General features: G+C 45.5%; 1 protein-coding gene and 1 pseudogene across 1 annotated transcript; both read left to right on the forward strand.

Moving 5' to 3' along the window:
• Positions 1-570: 570 nt before the first annotated feature.
• LOC123467271 lies at positions 571-9344 on the forward strand (annotated as a pseudogene).
• A 216-nt stretch (positions 9345-9560) lies between these two features.
• On the forward strand, positions 9561-11357 carry LOC123467272 (ATP-dependent DNA helicase PIF1-like). Its single transcript, XM_045167251.1, has one exon. The coding sequence runs from the start codon at positions 9561-9563 to the stop codon at positions 11355-11357; it is 1797 nt and encodes a 598-aa protein (XP_045023186.1).
• The last annotated feature ends 9633 nt before the right edge of the window (positions 11358-20990 follow it).

Raw genomic sequence — 20990 nt, forward strand, 5'->3', positions numbered from 1 at the left:
ATTGTAACTTTTCCTTTTTACGAAAAACTCATAGGTTATCAAGGCTTCCATCGCAACATTCTATCCTGTTGCCACACCACAGTGGGGAATCACACGTCTGGTCTTCAATATTCAAGTAAAGTATTCCCCAACCTCATCCTTCCCCCACCAGAGAGTGAGAACAGTCCTTTAATAACGGAGATATAGTGATAGGTGTTAAGGGCCAACAATGTTATAAGGTTTAAGCACTCGGAAACCACATCGAGCAACTGCCTGGGACGGTGTCGTGTGGTGGAACGGTTTCAATTTTACATTTTAATAGGCTTAGTTTAATTTGAAAGTGTTTTAGGAAATTCTTGCGGTGTAATTTTTGTTTCGTTAATTAAAGAGACTAATTTGAAAGTGTTTTCGGATATTTGCGGTGTTCAATATACACTCCCCATTCCCACCTTCTCCAAAATTCGATTGCCTGTTTTAATTACTTTGAATTTGTTGCACATTATTTTATCCTCCAACAGCCCTCCAAAAGCCCTCCACTCAGACTGTCCTATTCAAGAATCGAACATTACCATTATTATCAACAATCAAACAATGGCACCGCGTCGTCAAATGACTGATGCTGAAAAGGCAGAAAAGAATAGGAAGCAAAGAGAGAAAAGAGCGCAAGAAGATCCAGAGGCTAGAGAAAAACGTTTGCAAGACAATAGAGCCAGAACACAATATGTGTGCGATGAGAAAAAGCAGCGTCTCGATCAAGAAGTTCAACGTCAAACCCAAGATAAAGTAGACAGGCAAGTGCGTCTAGACGTAGAAGCGCAAAGACGTAAAGAAAACCGAGCTCAGGAGCCAGATGAAATACAACAAGCTAGGCTACAAGAGCAAGCATTGCGACAGCAAGCTCTGCGTGAAGAGGAAAGTGAGGAAGAAACGCGTGCAAGGCTAAGAGATCAAGCAACACGACAGCAAGCTATACGCAACGCAGAAACCGATGATGAAAGGCGCGTAAGGATGATCGAGGATAACTTGCGCCATCAAGTCCTACGCGCCCAAGAGACGGTAGAAGAGAGGATGTCGCGTTCCATGGCTGACAGATTGCGTCATCAGATGTATCTGGTTGAAGAAACGGAAGAAGAGGCGGAAATACGTAGGGAACTTAACAGGGAACAAACAGCCAACTACAGAGCGGCAGAGATAGAAGAAGAAAGGGAAGAAAGACGAGAACAGAGTCAATCTCGAATGGAACGTTTGCGAGAAGAGAGAGAGGAAGACGAGGAATTACTTCGTGCCATGAATGCATTGGAACATGCTGAAATTATACCATTGGAAACTGAAGAGGAGCGCACTTTTTGCGAAGAGCTATTGGCTGCCCGTAACCGTGCGGGAGTGCCAAGAACTCATAGAGCGGCTTGCAAAACATTGGCTTCCGAAGACCGTGTCTTAATGCACGATTGTGGAGAAATGACCGTCACGTGCGGCGAATGTAATGCCAGGCATTTCAAGGGTGAACAACCGACAGACAAGAAATTCACATAATGCTGCGCCAAAGGAAAGGTGATTCTCCCACCTCCAAAAGAGTGCCCTCAACCGCTGGTAAAACTATTGCAGAATGACCATCCAAAAGCGAAAGCATTTATGACGAAGATCCGCAATTACAACAGCGCTCATGCTTTTGCTTCGTTGGGAGCCAATATTTCATCTCCCCCAGGGCGTGGACCTTATTGTTTCAGAATCAACGGTCAAGTGTACCACAACACCACACCCGTCGGCCCCAATACGAATAATCCTAGGTATGCGGATCTTTATTTCATGGACGCTGCGCAGGCTGGCGAGTTCAGAGCGCTTTCCACCTCAAACGGAGGATGCTGCAGAAACTTGATGGAGGAATTGGACGCAATGCTCCGAGAAAAGAATCCGTACGCAGCCATTTACAAGATGATGCGTCAAGTGCTTGAAGAAGACTACCGCCGAGCCCAAGATGAGAATCTACCGCACCAAACAGTAGGAATGATCATCAGCAATGATCGAAGAAATCTAGGTCAGAGACGTTACAACAGCCCGACGACAAACGAGATTGCTGTGATTTTCAAAAGTGCAAACGGTTAGCCGCCAGCGAAGAGAGATATCCGTGGCCATCTCTTCATCCTAGTCAGAGCGAGAACATTCGTTCAGATTGACACACAACAGCCCATGTGCGACCCAATAACTTACCCTTTGTGCTATGACTCGGCAACGTCGCCCCCTCCCCTCCCTCAGTTCATAGGGCCAGTTGGTCCCGACACTTCAGACGAGCGAATACACCTCGTAGAGCTCTTCAAATCTTGCCACTTTCGAACTTCATTCTATGGCGCAGTTGGTTTTTTGTTTTATGTTTTTTCGTTCGTGTCGTTTCGTATTCCTGCCCTCATTGCTTCTCCCCACCGTGATTTCACCCTGTTTTCTTTAGTCTCGTGTGGATTTTCCCAGATTAGTGGTGTGCCATTGTCGCTTACCGCCCACCCACCCAGCAACCAGCGTGGTTTGTGGGGGCCGCCATATTGGATTGCTTCGTCTCGTGTTTTTTTTTTTGTTTTTTTGTTGTACGCTCCCTTTTGTGTGTGCGAGTTAGCAATTCTATCGATCAAGTTGGGATTTTGCACACACTCTTCCACTGGTTCGCATATTTATTTGTTTTTTTTTTCTTCAACTGTCCCCACCGTTTCAGTTGGTGTTATTATTTTTTTTTCGTGCGGTCCTTTGGCTGGTATATATTGAAGAGGGCCCACATGTTGCGTGCCCGCCATCTTTCTTATATCCTTCACTCCACATATTTCTGTCTTACAGAGGACCCACATGTTGCGCATCCGCCATTTGTTTTTTGCTGTTGCTTTTGTTCGTTCGCCTCAATGCTTTCCATGCGGATTTCGTCCCACGGTTTAGTTTCATTAACCGCTTTCCTACGTTTTAGCCCCCCCATTATCAGAGGTTCGCGCCTTGCCACCCCTTTTTGTGTCTAGTGTGATATAGTTTGTTTTTTTGTTTTTTTCTTATTCACACCCTTGTGTCGACCACTCATTGACAATTCATTTTCACACGCTACTCCATTCAATTCATTCTTGGTCTTCTTCTTGGCTCATCATTTGGTATCAGCGTGTTTCAATTCTCTCATACAGCATTTATTCATTCCTCCATCCATTCTGCTGTCGTAAAAATACTTTGCCGGTTCCGTCCCTCGTGCAGTGAGTAGTGTCTCTCTCGTGCCGTCCACCCCTCGCAACCATCGGTGCGAGGGGTGGAGAGGACACCAACTATGGTGTTCCACCTCTCCTAGACATCGAGGAATTCAAAGACTCCTTCGAGATCTGGCACCAGCAGTGGCAAATATTTCTTGCTCTGTCGACTATCAACACTGCGCTTCCGCAAGGAGAGCGACCGGAGTATATTGCCAACATCTTGCTGTCCTGCCTCTCCAATGCCACGCTGAAGGCGGTGCTCACCATGGGTTTGGCGGCCGCTGAATTTAAAGACGCAGACATCATTATTGGGAAGCTGCAAGAGAGGTGCAATGCTGGTCGCAATTGCCATGTATGGCGCCAGAAGTTCTCTTCCCGCGTTCAGCGTGACGCCGAATCGGCCGATTCTTCGCTCAGTGACTTGCGTGATCTCGCACGCAAGTGTGAATTCGAAAAAGATTGCTGTGCAGCCTGCCAGAACACGCGCGTTTTGGGCCAACTCGTCTTTGGCGTTTTCGACGACGAGGTACGCCGTAAGCTCCTTGAACAGGGCGCCACTTTAACCCTGGATATGGCGCTAACAACGCTCCGTACATCCGAGGCCTCCCGGCTTCAGGCGTCCACCATCAAACAGGGCGGCGCGCCCCCCATTCACCAGCTAAAAACGCCTGCGGCAAAATTACCCATGGGCAAGCCTGTCTTTCAACACCGGGATCAGCAGCGCGGTTGGCCAGCAGCTCGTTGGCATCCGCCTGGAACTAAGCCGTATGGGTGTTGGAACTGTGGATCAACCAATCGTCACGCTAAGGAGGATTGCCCTGCCTTTGGCAAAGAGTGTCAGGGTTGCCACAAAATGGGCCACTTCCAGGCCGTGTGCACCCAAGGCAGCAGTTCAACCACGAAACCTGAGATGGCGGGCAGCATCACGATCCAGTCCATCGTTCCTGATGACATGGTCCAGCTTGGCGTCTCTCCGGCTTCCAGCAACTCTACTATTTTCATCCGTGTGCTTCCTGACTCCGGTGCGTCCATTGACGCCATCCCGGCCGCCATGTTCTGGAGCCACTTCAAGCACGTTCCGCTGATCGATGTGGGACCGAACGCAGTCACGGCCACTGGGGCGGCGATCTCTTCACTGGGCCACTTCCCAGCCACGTTGTCATGGTCCAGCGGATCAATTCACCCCGTGACCACTTCTATCCATGTCCTCCGGGACCTTCAACAGCCGGTGCTCTCAAAGGCGTCGCAAAAACTATTCGGCATGCTACCGGCTCAATACCCGCATTTCTGCGGGCTAGCTGCAATTACGTCTCCGCCTTTGACAGCTCCACTCCCAGTGCACGACGTGAAGCCCACGTTGGACGATCTTATGGCTGAATGCCCTTTAATTTTCGATGGCGTGTGCCGTCCAATGCGAGGTCCCCCATGCCACTTTCAACTAAAGGAGGGCGCGGTTCCTTCTGCTATTCGCGGATCCCGTCCCATTGCTGTCCCTCTAATGCCAAGGGTTAAACAGGAGCTGGACTCGCTGGAAGACCAAGGCATCATCAGCAAAGTGCCCGAGCCGACGTTGTGGGTCCACCCGATCGTGATTGTCCCAAAGGACGATGGCGGAATCCGCATTTGCGGAGACTTTACGTCGCTCAACCGCTGCATTGTTCGGCTCACTTTTGATTCCCCAACTCCGTTCCAGGCGGTTCGGACCATCCCAATGGGGATGAAATTCTTCACCGTGGTTGACGCCCTGAAGGGCTATCACCAGGTGGAGCTAGATGAGGAGTCAAGTGCCATGACGACGTTCTCCACTCCGTTTGGCCGCTACAAGTACAACCGACTCCCTTTTGGCGTTTCGTTAGCGGGCGATGACTACGGTAGGCGTCTCGCGAACATTTTCGACGATTTCCCGAACTGTAGCCGCGTGGTAGAGGATATCATGGTCTTCTCCGTCACTTGGGAGGAACATGTGGATCTCGTCCGTCGCCTTTTTCACCTCGCCTCTGATCACCAAATCGCCATCAACGTCCGCAAGGTGGTCTTTGCTAAACCTTCAGTGCTGTTCGGGGGTTATGTAGTAGGCGAAAACGGTTTCCGTCCCAGCCCGGATCTACGGAAGGCCATCCGTGAATTCCCGGCTCCCTCTTGTGTGTCGGAAATGCGTGCTTTCCATGGACTCTGCCAACAGGTGGGAAATTTTTCAGACGCCTTGGCCCCCTTTCTCCGCCCTTTGGCGCCTCTACTCCGAAAGGACTTTGTATGGGAGTGGACGATGCAACACGAGAAGGACTTCGAAGCAGCCCGTGAGGCCCTATCTTCATCTTCCGAATTATCGTTTTACGACCCGGCTTCCCCAACCTCGCTTCACGTCGATGCGTCCCGCCTCCGAGGCCTCGGTTTCATCCTCCGTCAACAAAACGCCAATGGAAGCTGGAATGTCGTGCAGGCAGAATCCCGCTTCCTGTCTGATGCAGAATCCCGTTACGCAATGATCGAGCTGGAATGCCTGGCGGCGGCTTGGGCAATGCGTAAATGCCGCCAGTTTCTCGAAGGCCTGCCCTCCTTCCAGCTCGTCACCGATCATCGCCCTTTGATTCCAATCCTCAACGATTACCACCTGGATAAGCTGGATAATCCAAGAATTTTACGTCTTCGCCTATCCATGCAGCGGTACTCTTTCGTCGCTGTCTGGGTGCCTGGGAAGAACAACGTGATGGCTGATGCCCTGTCGCGCTCCCCTGTGGATTATCCTTCCGCTTCCGACGAGATCGCGGAGGGCCCGAAGTCATTTGCTGCCCGTATCAGTTTTTTGGATACGATGGAGGGATCCAGTGATGCCAATCCCGACATTTTGCTGGCCTCCGTTGCAGCGGCTTCCTCGGCCGATCCGGTTATGCTGTCCCTCCGCCAAACAATCCTTGAGGGATTCCCGAACGACAAGTGTAATCTCCCCATGGAGCTCCGTCCATTCTGGCAGGTGCGGGGCCAGCTGTCAGTCGACGATGCGGAGGGCCTCATCCTCGTAGGCCCCCGAGTAGTCATTCCGTTTCCTTGCGTAAGGAGATCATACGGCGCTTACTTCAAATGCACCAAGGAGCCACTAAACTCCGTCAGCGCGCCCGTCTCTCGGTCTACTGGCCCTCAATGGACAACGATATAGTCGTGGCCGCAAAGACCTGCCCATCTTGTAGAGAGCGTCTCCCATCTCATCCGGCGGAGCCTCTCCTTCCCCATGCTCCAGCTTCCCGCCCGTTTGAGTTTATATTCGTCGATCTCGGCGCATACCGCGATCGCGATTTTTTAATTGTGGCAGATCAGTTCAGCGGTTGGCCTCAGGTCTACCCGTTCCCGGACGTCAACACGTCTACGCGGCGGGTCATTGACGCCCTCCGTTCGTTTTTCACGTGTGGAGCAGGAGCCCCGGTGAAATTGTGGTCGGATGGGGGCCCGCAGTTCAAGTCTGACGAATTTATCTCGTTCCTTCGCGACTGGGATATTAGCATCGGCCGTTCGTCGCCCCACCATCCCCAGTCCAATGGCTACGCGGAATCAGCTGTCAAATCGATGAAGAAGCTCATCGCGGGCTCTTGGTCGTCGGGGTCGTTCGACCCGGACAAGTTCGGCAAGGCTTTGATTCTCTTCCGCAACGCGCCTATGTCGGGTGGAGCATCCCCGTCGCAAATCGTCTTCAGCCGCCCGACGCGCGATCTTCTTCCCGCACACAGGCGCTCATTTGCTCCTGAATGGCAGCAGGCCGCTAAGTTATTGGAGAAGCGTGCCCGACATGCAAAGGATCTTCAAGCCCAACACTTCAACTGTTCTGCGCGCCCCCTTCCACCCCTGGCGATCGGCGACAACGTGGTCATCCAAGACCATAAGACAAAGCGTTGGTCCACTCCTGGTGTCATTGTTGAGGTGGGGCCGTTCCGGGATTACCTCGTGAAAACACCAGCTGGGCGGTTGTTCCGCCGCAATAGACGTTTTCTTCGTGTCATTGCCCCTCAGATTTTGCAGCCGCATCCTCCAGCGATCGCCCCAACGACATCGGTCACATTCCAGCTTCCTGCTCCGCCCCCTCTGGCAGTGCCCTCATCCACTCTCCGTCGTTCGCGTCGCCTTGCCGCCAAGACCGCTTCTTAATTATATATATAGTTTTTCCGTTTGTTTGTTTTCTCTCTCTCGCTCGTTCCTCTGTGTGTCCATCGCCTCTTACTTCGGCTCTGTTGCCCACTCTTATCCTAATTCAGCTAATCGTCCCCTTATCTATGTGCTCCCCGCGTTTTGGGACCGGGAATTGTTTACTTACCATGGGTGTTCCTCTCTCTAATTCAGAATTTTGTTTATTTTTTTTTATCCGCTTATGTACCGGGAAAAAGACATGCTATGACTCGGCAACGTCGCCCCCTCCCCTCCCTCAGTTCATAGGGCCAGTTGGTCCCGACACTTCAGACGAGCGAATACACCTCGTAGAGCTCTTCAAATCTTGCCACTTTCGAACTTCATTCTACTTTGCTCTTCCCAAACGGTGACGATGGCTGGCATGTAAACATGCCTTATACCACCACTACACGACGTGAAAGAGAGGAAGCAGCAGCACGGGCAATGGATGTGGATGAAGAGGAAGAGATCGATCTCCCAAGACTTGATGAGATGCTGCGGCTAGAAAATGCACCAGTAGAAGCCTTAGCTGGTGAGGAAGAGCTGGTGGAAGAACCAGAACCGGAACCAGAGGAGCAAATGGATGACGACGATAACGATCCCCATCGATTGAATCTTGGCGAAGGAAGACGAAAAAGGATCACGCAGTGCGAATTTTACAGCTTTCTCATGTCGATTCGGGAATATTTCAACAACGTCTTGGCCGGCGGATCACTCACTCAGCAATGGACGGTCGATTCTTACGTAAAGATTGAAGCCAACCGCGTCAAGTACATCCGCGAACATCAGGCGGAGCTTCACGTGGCTCAATACGACGGTCTCTTGGACTACTTGCATAATCGCGCCGAACGAGAAAACCTTACGGTCGGATCTTATCACGTCCTCCCATCGAGTTTCATCGGAAGCCCAAGGGCGATGAAGCAAGCGTACCAAGATGCAATGGCCATCTGTGGTAAATTGGGCAAGCCAGTATTCTTCCTGACTTTTAGCTGCAACCCAAAGTGGAGGGAAATCACGGCCAACATTCCCAGCCATCTGTCGGCATCAGATCGGCCCGATATAGTCGCAAGAGTTTTCCAGCAAAAGAAAATTGAGTTGATCAACGACATTGAAAAGCGCCAGGTGCTGGGATTTGCGACTGCACGGATACACGTCATTGAATTTCAGAAGCGTGGATTGCCCCACTGTCACATGCTCATTTGGATCGACGAGCGTGACGCCCCTGCTACAGCGGAAGATGTGGATGCAACCATATGCGCGGAAATTCCCGATAATACAACGCATCCGAGACTTTATAAGAGCGTCATGACCCACATGATTCACGGTCCGTGTGGGTTGATCAACAAAAAATCCCCTTGCATGGACGGCGACAAGTGCTCAAAGGCTTTCCCGAAGCAACATAGCCAAGAAACACTCCTAAACGATAACGGCTACCCCACTTACAGACGAAGAGATACGGGCGTTGTACACCGCTTGAAACGAGGATACACGCATTTCGAAGTTGACAACAGATGGGTCGTACCTTACAACCCTTGATTATCCCTCAAGTATGACTCCCACATCAACCTCGAATACTGCACATCCATCGTCAGCGTAAAGTACATCTTCAAGTACGTCTACAAAGGGTACGATTGCCTGAAAATGGATCAAAAAGTGGGAACGTATCATCTGGCAGAAGGCGAAGAACCAAGGGTGGAGTGGGACGAAATCACGTGCCATCTTGATGCGCGTTACGTCAGCGCGCCGGAAGCCTGTTGGCGAATCTTCAAGTTTCCCCTTTCCGACCGTTCGCATGCTATCTATCGCCTGGCCGTCCATTTGCCCCGAGAGCAGCCCGTCTTTTTCCAACCGGGAAACGAAATGCAAGCCGTCATCAATGCCGCTTCGAGAGACACCAACCTAACTGCTTTCTTTAAGTTGAATCGCGTCGACGAGAGCGCACGGCAATATTTCTACAGAGAAATACCTCACCACTACGTTTTCATCAAGAAAACCAATTCATAGAAGCCTCGCGTGAAACGGGCCAAGATCATCGGTCGCCTATACACGGTTGGCGTTCGACAGGTGGAACGGCATTGCCTTCGTTTGCTTATCATCAACGTTAAAGGGCCAACAAGCTTTGAAGATTTGCAAACAGTCGACCAGATTGTCCATCCCACTTTCAAAGCGGCAGCAATATCACTGAATTTGCTGGAAGACGACACTGCTTGGGCAAGAGCCATGCAAGAAGCGGCAGCATTCCAAATGCCTCTTCAGCTGAGGCAGCTTTTTGTAGACATTTGCTTGTCCTGCAATCCCTCCGACGCTCTGCATCTATTTGAAATCAACCTGAACCATCTGATGGAAGACTACATTAGAAGCGGACACGAAGCCAACGTGGCCAAGAACTTGACGTTGAAATGGATTCAGGACAAGCTACGTCTCCACAATCAGACGATGGAAGATCTCTCCTTGCCTGTCCCGGATTTCCATCTGTTTAACCAACTGGTCGAAGCTCAGATGGAAGAGAACAACGAAAACAGTCAAAGAGAAAAGAGACTGATGGGCGAAATGATGTTGGCGCAACTCAACGACGGGCAACGCGCGGCCTTTGATCAAGTCATGACTGCTGTCAACGATGTCAACAACTCACATCCGAGGCAGTATTTCCTGGACGGCCCTGGAGGAACGGGAAAGACCTTTCTCTACAACACCCTCATCACCGTTCTCCAAGGCCAAGGGAGACAAGTCATCGCAGTGGCTTCCACGGGGATCGCGTCCACTTTGTTACTGGACGTAACAACTTACCATTCGCAGTTCAAGATTTATCCTCCAATAACAGAGACGACAAGATCGAGAATCGAAGAAGCTAGCTACAACGCGCAATTGATCAGAAACGCCAGTCTCATAATTTCCGACGAAGCCACCATGAAGACCAACCACGCCCTCGATGCGATCAATCATCTTTTCCAAACTGTCATGAAGAATCGCGTCGATCCCTACGGTGGCAAAGTTCTCTTGCTCGGCGGCGATTTTAGACAGTGCTTGCCCGTTGTGAGACACGGAAACAGGGTCAAAATCATCGAAGCGACCATCACCAATAACGCGACTTGGCCTCTTTTTCGACAGCTTCGATTGGTGCAAAACATGCGCACCACCGATGGTAGTCAAGATTTCGCTGATTGGCTCATTCAACTGGGAAATGGATCTTTGGCACAAACACCGCGGCTCAATGACCCAGATCTCATCGAAATCCCGCAAGACCTTCTCAACATTCGAAGTAACTTAATCGAACACGTCTTTGGCGATCCATCGGATCTCTTAAACGAAAGCGTCAGAGAACAAGTTTGTAACCGGGCTATTCTATGTCCCAAGAATGAAGACTGTCTTAGGATCAACAACAAGATTATTGGCGAGATGCCTGGCGCGTTGAAAGTCTGCAAAAGTATCGACACTATCGATTCAGAGGACCCAGAGGAAATTTCCAACTACCCTCCGGAAATTTTAAATACCTTCAACGTCTCCGGGCTACCTCCGCACCAACTCAAACTGAAAATAGGAGCAATCGTCATTCTTCTCAAGAACATTGACTCGCGACAGGGACTTTGCAACGGCACGAGGCTCATCATCAAGGCGCTCAGCGGTAACCTGATTGTGACAGAGATCGCGGCCGGGAAACACAAAGGACACAACGTCTTCCTTCCGCGGATGTCCATGTCTCCCACCGACTCTGACTTGCCCTTCAAACTCAAAAGATTGCAGTATCCTGTGCTTGTGGCTTTCGCTATGACCATCAACAAGTCACAGGGACAGACTTTTGAGCAAGTAGGCATCTACCTTCCGGAATCCGTTTTCAGCCACAGCCAACTACACGTCGCATTCTCGCGTGCAACATCAAGAGAAGGTGTCAAGGTTCAGTGCGAAGAAACAGAGAAACAGGGCAAGCTACTTAGGAATATTCCACAATCAACGGAACAAGATAAGAACAAGATATTCACGAAAAACATTGTTTTTAAGGAAGTTCTCCTACAAGAATAGCCAGAGCCGAAAAAAAACCCTAAAAATCACAGCCCATGTGATAACGACAACCACAAAAAAAAAGAGGAACTAAATTCCGCCTCGGTCTACGGACCAAATAAGGAGCACGGGCATGGCCTTGGGGGCAGTTCCCAAGTGCGCTCAACCGTGATTTGTTTTTCTTCCATTGTTTTTTAAGTGTAGGAGAGGTACGACTTGACAATACGTGGATTAAGGGGCTTTAAGTGGATTAAAAACAGGTCCGATTAAATACTAGACTTCACCTATTACCGTCCTGGGACGGGCCGCCGTATACTCCCTTTTGCACCTCTCAAACAACCACCTTGTATTTTGTTCTAAACAGCTCCACTGAAAGCATTCCATCACTTTTAAGAGACCGTTCCCTTTTGCAGCCCTCAAACCACCACTATAACTTTGTGTTCTTGACAGTTCCATTGACTGTGCGCCCCCAACCTTGAGAGACCGTTCCCTTTGCTTCCCTCAAATAACCACTGTTACTTAGTGTTTGGACAGCTCATCTGACTGCATTCCAACACCCATAAGAGGCCGTTCCCTTTTGCATTCTTGAAAACAAGCACCATCTCATTGTATTCCCACCAGCTACGTTGCCTGGTTCCAACACATTTCAGAGATTGTTCCCTTCTGCATCCCTAAAACAACCACCAATTCATTGAGTGCTTACAACTAATTAGGAGACCGTTCTCTTTTGCATCCCTTAAAAAAGCACCAAATATGGTGTTTTTCAACAGCTCCGTTGGCTGTAATCCAACACCCTTAGAGACCATTCCCTTTTGCTTCCCTGAAACAACCACCATTACTTTGTATTCATAACATTATTTGATTGTGTTTCACCACCCTGCAGAGACCGTTCCCTTTTGCATCCCTCAAACAAGCCCCAATTCTTTTTGTTTTCCCCAGCTCTATTGACTGTGTTCCAACACCTTTCAGAGACCGTTCTCTTTTGAATCACTCAACAATTATACATTCTTTATGTTGACTTCATTCCAGCAATCTTCAGAGACCGTTCCATTTTGCATTCCTCAAACAACAACCAATTCAGTGTATTCCAACCAGCTCCATCGACTGCTTTCCAACACCTTTCAGAGACCGTTCCATTTTGCATCCCTCAAACAACAACCAATTCAGTGTATTCCCACCAGCTCCATTGACTGCATTCCAACACCTTTCAGAGACCGTTCCCTTCTGCTTCCCTCAAACAAGCACCAATTCATTGAGTACTTACAACTAATTAAGACTCAGTTCACTTTTTTATCCGTCAAACAAGTACCAATTCATAGTGTTTTCAACAGTTCCATTGGCTGGAATCCAACAACTTTCAGAGACCGTTTTCTTTTGCATCCCTTTAACAACCACACATTCATTGTGTTCTTTACAACCCAATATCTGTGTTCAACACCCTTCAGAGACCATTCCCTTTTGCATCTCTTAAAAAATGAACCAATTCATAGTATTCTCACCATCTCCATTGACTGCATTCCAACACCCTTAAGAGACCGTTCCCTTTTGCATCCCTCAAACAACCACCAATTCTTTGTCCTCAACAGCTCAATTGACTATGTTCCAACACCATTGAGAGACCGTTCCCTTTTGTATCATTAAAACAACTATTAATTCCTTGGGTTCTCAACAGCCCCATTGGCAGCGTTCCAGCTCTTTTCAGAGACCGTTCCCTTTTGCATCCCTCAAACAACCAACACTGCATTTTGTTCCTAACAGCTCCACTGACTGCGTTCTAGCACTTTTCAGAGACCTTTCCCGTTTGCAGTTCAAAACAAGTACCCATTCATTGTGTTTTCAACACCTCCATTGGCTGCATTCCAACACCTTTGAGAGACGGTTCCCTTTTGCATCCCTCGAACAACCAACTATTCTTTGTGTTCTCAACAGATCCATTTACTGCGTTCCAACACACTTAAGAGACTGTTCCGTTTTGCATACCTCAAACAACCACTAATTCATTGAGTTCTTTCAACTGCTTAACAGACTGTTTCCTTTTTGCATCCCTCAAACAAGCACCAATTAATTTTTTCTTAACAACTCTATTGCCTGCGTTTCAACACCCATTAGACACCATTTGCTTTTTTCATCCCTCAAAGAAACACACTGGTTTTTTTTCTTGGCAGTTCAATTGATTTCCAACACCATTAAGAGATTGTTCCCTTTTGTTCCAGTGCGCGTGCTTCCATTGGTTCGACAGGGTTGACGTAACTTTTTCTGCCTGTATAAAGGAAACCAACTGGAAAAAGGTCGACCACTTGAAAAGGGTTCAAACTGCCACCGGTTAGGCTTAACCTTTTTCTTTCGAATTTGCGCGGACAGGACGGGTAAAAGGACGGACGGAGGAAAACGACGGAGAGGGTGAAACCCGCGGGAACGACAGAAACAAAGAACAGGTTCGAAACGACGGGAAGGGGACGGACATCGTCTACTACTTCTATTAATGCGTAAAGGGTATTTGTGGAAGGGATTTGTTTGTGTATCTGTCTGTCTGTTTGTCCGGGGAACTATCGTTGTGCGCGTGGTACTATTGGTTCGAAGAGGTGCACGTGACTTTTTTTTACCTGGTAAAAGGTCGACTACCTGGAAAAAGAGCGACTACCAGAAAAGGGTTCGAACTGACACCGGCTAGGCTTAACCGTTTTCTTTCAAATTTCCACGGACAGGGCGGGTAAAACGACGGAATGGGGAAAACGGCGCGCAGGTGTAGACCTACGGGCAGGGCGAGATCCGCGGGCAGGGCGGAAACAACGGACAGGTTGGAAACGACGGGCAGGGGATGGACATTGGTAAAGCACTAAAACTGCAGGTAAAGGACCAAGTAAGGAGCAAGGCATGGCCTTGGTGGCAGTTTCAAAGTGCACTTATCCGTGATTTGTTTTTCATCCATTGTTTTTTACGTGTTTGAGTAATACTTGACAAAACGTGGATTAATTAGTTGTAAGTAGATTAGGGCTTTACGTGGATTCAGCGGTTAAACATGGATTAACAGGATTAAGGGTATTAAGGTGGAATAAGAGGATTTAGGTGTATTAAGGGGCTTTAGATGGATTAAGGGGCTATTAGTTGATTAAGGGGCTTTAGGTGGATTCAGGGATTTAAGAACAGGTCCGACCTTCCACACCAACACTAAATACTAGACTTCACCTATTACCGTCCTGGGACGGGCCGCCGTATACTAGTTTCCTACCTTTATAAAAACCTAAGGGTACTTTGTGGGCGGAGTTTGTTTGTGAATCTGTCTGTCTGTGTGTTTGTCCGTTCAAGGTCGTGTAGGCGCACGCTGCCATTGGTTGCACGGCGTCACGTGCTTTTTTCTACCTGCGAAAAGGTTCGACTACCTGCAAAAGGTTCGAACTGCCGCAAGCTAGGCTTAACCTTTTCCTTTCACTTTTACGTCCCTTTTACCATTGGTCCAACTGCCGTCACGTGCTATTTTTCTACCTGCGAAAAGGTTCGACTACCTGAAAAGGGTTCGACCTGCCGCCAGCAAGGCTTAACCTTTTCCCTCTTTCCGCTTTTCTACACTGTAGCTATTCCCCACACCGCACTCCGAATTTCATCTACCCCAACTCCACCATAATGGCCGACGTCAACCATATGCCCAGCACACAGCCTTCACGTCAACGGTAATAAGATTATATACACGCTGAATAACCAATTACACCACCAATTAACAATTATTTTCCAACAGGTCCGTTGGTAACATTCTATTTTGAAGAGACTACAGCCCCAAAACAACCAACAATTTATTGTTTTCATTGCCTGTCGTTGTCATTGTCTGTGTTTCATAACTACCTCAAGAGATCGTTCCATTTGACAGCCCTGAAATAACCACCAATTCATTGTTTTGGTTGACAGCTCCATTTGCTGTGTCCCAAACTCCACCTTATGAGACCGTCCCATTTTGCATCCACCAGACACTATTAGAGAACATTCTCTTTTGAATCCTTTAAACAGTTCCAAATTAATTTGTTTCCACCAGTTCCTTATTCTGCATTCCAACACTTTTTAGAGACAGTTCCATTTTGCATCACTCAAGCAAGCTCCAATTTACTGTGTCTTCACCAGCTCCATTGACTTGAATTCACCACATTTCAGAAAATGTTCTCTATTGCAACTCTCAAACAGGCCCCAATTCCTGGTTTTTCACCAGCTCAGTTGACTGCATTCCATCAACTTTCAGAAACCGTTCCACTTTGCATCCTTTAAACAAACACCAATTGATTTTGCTTCCACCAGCTCCGTTGACTGCATTCCAACACTTTTCAGGGACTGTTCCCTTTTGCATCCTCTACCAAGCCCCAATTCATTGTGTTTCCATCAGCCCCATGGACTGCATTCCAACACCCTTTAGACAACGTTCCCTTTCACCTTCTTCAAACAAGCCCCATTTCATTGTGTTTTCACCAGCTGTGTTGACTACATTCCAACACTTTTCAGAGACCGTTCTCTTTTGCATCCCCCCAAACAGGCCCCAATTCATTGTTTTCACCAGGTCTATTAATTGCATTCCAACACTTTTAGAGACCGTTCTCTTTTGCATCCTTAAAACAAACCCCGATTGATTTTGGTTCCACCACCTCTGTTGGCTGCGTTCCAACACTTTTAAGAGACCATTCCCTTTATCACCTCTCAAACAACCATCATTGCATTTTGTTCTCAACAGCTCCATTTACAGCGTTCCAACACTTTTAAGAGATTGTTCCCTTTTGCATCCCTCAACCAACAGCTATTGGATACTGTACTCAACAGCTCCCCTGACTGCGTTCCAACACTTTTAAGAGACCGTTCCCTTTTTCACCTCTGAAACAACCACCAATTCATTGTTTTCTGATGAGCTTCTTTGACTGCATTCCAACACCTTTGAGAGACCGTTCCCTTTTGCATCCCTCAAACAAGCCCCAATTCATTTTGTTTTCTCCAGCTCCATTGACTGTGTTCCAACAATCTTCAGCGACCGTTCCCTTTTGCAGTCCTCAAACCGCAGCTATTGGACACTGTTCTCAACAGCTCCATTGACTGCGTTCCAACACTTTTAAAAGACCGTTCCCTTTTGCAGTCCTCAACCCACAGCTATTGGATACTGTTCTCAACAGCTCCACTGACTGCGTTCCAACACTTTTAAGAGACCGTTCCCTTTTGCAACCCTAAACCAACCACCAATTCATTGTATTCTGATGAGCTTCTTTGACTGCATTCCAACACCTTTGAGAGACCGTTCCCTTTTGCATTCCTCAAACAAGCCCCAATTCATTTTGTTTTCTCCAGCTCCATTGACTGTGTTCCAACAATCTTCAGAGACCGTTCCCTTTTGCAGTCCTCAAACCACAGCTATTGGATACTCTTCTCAACAGCTCCATTGACTGCGTTCCAACACTTTTAATAGACCGTTTCATTTTGCAGCCCTAAAACAACCACTATTGCATACTGTTCTCAACAGCTCCATATTACATTCCAGCACTTTTAAGAGACCGTTCCCTTTTGCAGCCCTAAAACAACTACCATTGCATAGTGTTATCAACAGCTCCACTGATTGCATTCCAACACTTTTAAGAACCCTTTCCCTATTGCACCCCTCAAGCAACCACCAATGCATTTTGTTCCCAACCGCTCCACTGACTGCGTTCCAACACTTTTCAGAGACCGTTCCCTTTTGCATCCCCCCAAACAAGCCCCAATTCATTGTTTTCACCAGGTCTATTGATTGCATTTCAACACTTTTAGAGACCGTTCTCTTTTGCATCCTTAAAACAAACCCAAATTGATTTTGGTTCCACCACCTCTGTTGGCTGCATTCCAGCACTTTTCAGAGATCGTTCCCTTTTAGCTTCCTTCAAACAAGCCCCAATTCACTGTGTTTTCACCAGCTCCATTGACTGCATTCCAAATATTTTCAGAGACCGTTACTTTTTACATTCTTCAAACAGGCCCCATTTCATTGTGTTTTCACCAGCTGTGTTGACTACATTCCAACACTTTTCAGAGACCGTTCCCTTTTGCATCCCCCCAAACAAGCCCCAATTCATTGTTTTCACCAGGTCTATTGATTGCATTCCAACACTTTTAGAGACCGTTCTCTTTTGCATCCTTAAAACAAACCCCAATTGATTTTGGTTCCACCACCTCTGTTGGCTGCATTCCAGCACTTTTCAGAGATCGTTCCCTTTTAGCTTCCCTCAATCGAGCCCCAATTCACTGTGTTTTCACCAGCTTCATTGACTGCATTCCAAATATTTTCAGAGACCGGTACTTTTTACATTCTTCAAACAGGCCCCATTTCCATGTGTTTTCAATAGCTGTGTTGACTACATTCCAACACTTTTCAGAGACCGTTCCCTTTTGCATCCCCTTAAACAAGCCCCAATTCATTCAGTTCTTACAACTCCTTAAGAGACCGTTCCCTGTTGCATCCAAACAAGCACCAATTCATGTTTTCTTAACATGTCTATTGACTGCGTTCCAACAACCTTTAGACCCCATTTCTTTTTTTATCCCTCAAAGAACCATCATTGCATTTTTTTTCTTAACAGTTCAATTGAGTGCGTTCCAACACCATTAAGAGATTGTTCCCTTTTTTTCCAGTGCACGTGCTTCCATTGGTTCGAGAGGGTTCACGCAACTTTTTCTGCCTGGAAAAAGGTCGACCACCTGAAAAGGGTTCGAACTGCCGCCGGTCAGGCTTAACCTTTTTCTTTTGAATTTTCGTGGCAGGGCGGGTAAAAGGACGGACTGGGGAAAACGGCGGGCAGGTGTAGACCTACGGGCAGGGCGAGACCCGCAGGCAGGGCGAGATCCGCGGGCAGGGCGAGACCCGCGGACAGGTTAAAAACGATGGGCATTGGTAAGACACTTAATCTGCAAGTAAAGGACCAAGAAAGGAGCACGGGCATGGCCTTGGGGGAAGTTCCCAAGTGCGCTCAACCGTGATTGGTTTTCCCTCCATTGTTTGGTACGTGTATGAGTGGTACGACTTGACAATGCGTGGATTAAGGGCTTAAAATGATTAATAAATCGTAAGAAGATTAAGAGGCTTTACATGGAGAAAGTGGCTTAACATGGATGAAGTGGATTAACATGGATAAAGCGGCTTTACATGGATTAAGAGGCTTAAAGTAGATTAAGGTGTAAAAAGTATAAGGGGTATTAAAGTAAAAGTCGACTAACGTGCAGCAGACAATAAAAGTATAAATACACTAACGTGTAGCAGACAATACAAGTATAACTCGACTAAATGCACAGGAGACACTGAATACTAGACTTCACCTATTACCGTCCTGGGACGGCCGCCGTATACTAGTACTTGTATTTTATGTGAATACACTGTTATATTATGAGTTTATACTTCTACATGTAAACAAAATCAAATATTCTTGTATTCAATATGAATACACTGTTATATTATTAGTTTATACTTCTAAATGTAAACAGAATCAAATATACTTGTATTCAATGTGAATACACTGTTATATTATGAGTTTATACTTCTACATGTAAACAGAATCAAATATACTTGTAGTCAATGTGAATACACTGTGATACCATGAGTTTTTACTTCTATATGTAAACAGAATCAAATATACTTGTATTCAATGTGAATACACTGTTATACCATGAGTTTTTACTTCTATATGTAAAAAGAATCAAATATACTTTTATTCAATGTGAATACACTGTTATTTTATGAACTTATACTTCTATATGTAAACAGAATCAAATATACTTGTATTCAATGTGACTACACTGTTATATTATGAGTTAATACTTCTACATGTAAACAGGATCAAATATACTTGAATTCAATGTGAAAACACTGTGATACCATGAGTTTTTACTTCTATATGCAAACAGGATCAAATATACTTGTATTCAATGTGAATACACTGTTATACCATGAGTTTTTACTTCTATATGTAAACAGGATCAAATATACTTTTATTCAATGTAAATACACTGTTATATTATGAGTTTATACTTCTACATGTAAACAGGATCAAATATACTTGTATTCAATGTAAATAAACTGTTATATTATGAGTTTATTTTTCTACATGTAAACAGAATCAAATATACTTGTATTCAATGTGAATACACTGTGATACAATGATTGTTAACATCCAAATGTAACCAGGATCAAATATATTTGTATTTAATGTTAATACACTGTGATACCACGTCTTTTTACTTCTATGTGCAAACAGGATCAAATATACTTGTTTTCAATGTGAATATACTTTTATATTATGAGTTTATACTTCTACATGTAAACAGAATCAAATATACTTGTATTTAATGTGAATACACTGTTATACCATGAGTTTTTACTTCTATATGTAAACAGGATCAAATATACTTGTATTCAATGTGAATACACTGTTATATTATGAGTTTATACTTCTACATGTAAACAGAATCAAATATACTTAAATTCAATGTGAATACACTTGATACAATGAGTTTTAACATCCAAATGTAACCAGGATCAAATATACTTGTATTCAATGTGAATACACTGTGATACCACGTCTTTTTACTTCTATATGCAAACAGGATCAAATATACTTGTTTTCAATGTGAATAAAACTGTTATATTATGAGTTTTTACTTCTACATGTAAACAGAATCAACTATACTTGTATTCAATATGAATACACTGTTCTATTATTAGTTTATACTTCTACATGTAAACAGAATCAAATGTACTTGTATTGAATTGGAATACACTGTTATATTATGAGTTTATTCTTCTACATGTAAACAGTATCAAATATACTTGTATTCAATGTGAATACACTGTGATACCATGAGTTTTTACTTCTATATGTAAACAGGATCAAATATCCTTGTATTCAATGTGAATACACTGTTATACCATGAGTTTTTACTTCTATATGTAAACAGAATCAAAAAAACTTGTATTCAATGTGAATACACTGTTATATTATGATTTTATACTTCTACATGTAAACAGGATCAAATATACTTGTATTCAATGTAAATACACTGTTATATTATGAGTTTATACTTCTACATGTAAAGAGGATCAAATATACTTGTATTTAATGTGAATACACTGTGATACCACGTCTTTTTACTTCTATATGCAAACAGGATCAAATATACTTGTTTTCAATGTGAATACACTGTTATATTATGAGTTTATACTTCTCATGTAAACATAATCAAATATACTTGTATTCAATATGAATACACTGTGATACCATGAGTTTTTCCTTCTATATGTAAACAGAATCAAAAATACTTGTATTCAATGTGAATACACTGTTATATTATGAGTTTAACTTCTACATGTAAACAGAATCAAATATACTTGTGTTCAATGTGAATACACTGTTATACCACGAGTTTTTACTTCTATATGTAAACAGGATCAAATATACTTGTATTCAATGTGAATACACTGTTATATTATTAGTTTATACTTCTACATGTAAGCAGAATCAAATATACTTGTATTCAATGTGAATACACTGTTATATTATGAGTTTATATTTCTATATGTCAACAGAATCAAATATACTTGTATTCAATGTGAATACACTGTGATACAATGAGTTTTAACATCCATATGTAACCAGGATCAAATATACTTGT

This window comes from Daphnia magna, unplaced genomic scaffold (assembly GCF_020631705.1).
Source record: "Daphnia magna isolate NIES unplaced genomic scaffold, ASM2063170v1.1 Dm_contigs167, whole genome shotgun sequence".
NCBI lineage: Eukaryota > Metazoa > Arthropoda > Branchiopoda > Diplostraca > Daphniidae > Daphnia > Daphnia magna.

Coding starts and splice junctions, on each gene's coding strand:
- LOC123467272 (XM_045167251.1), top strand. CDS start 9,561: ATGCAAGAAGCGGCAGCATTCCAAATGCCTCTTCAGCTGAGGCAGCTT.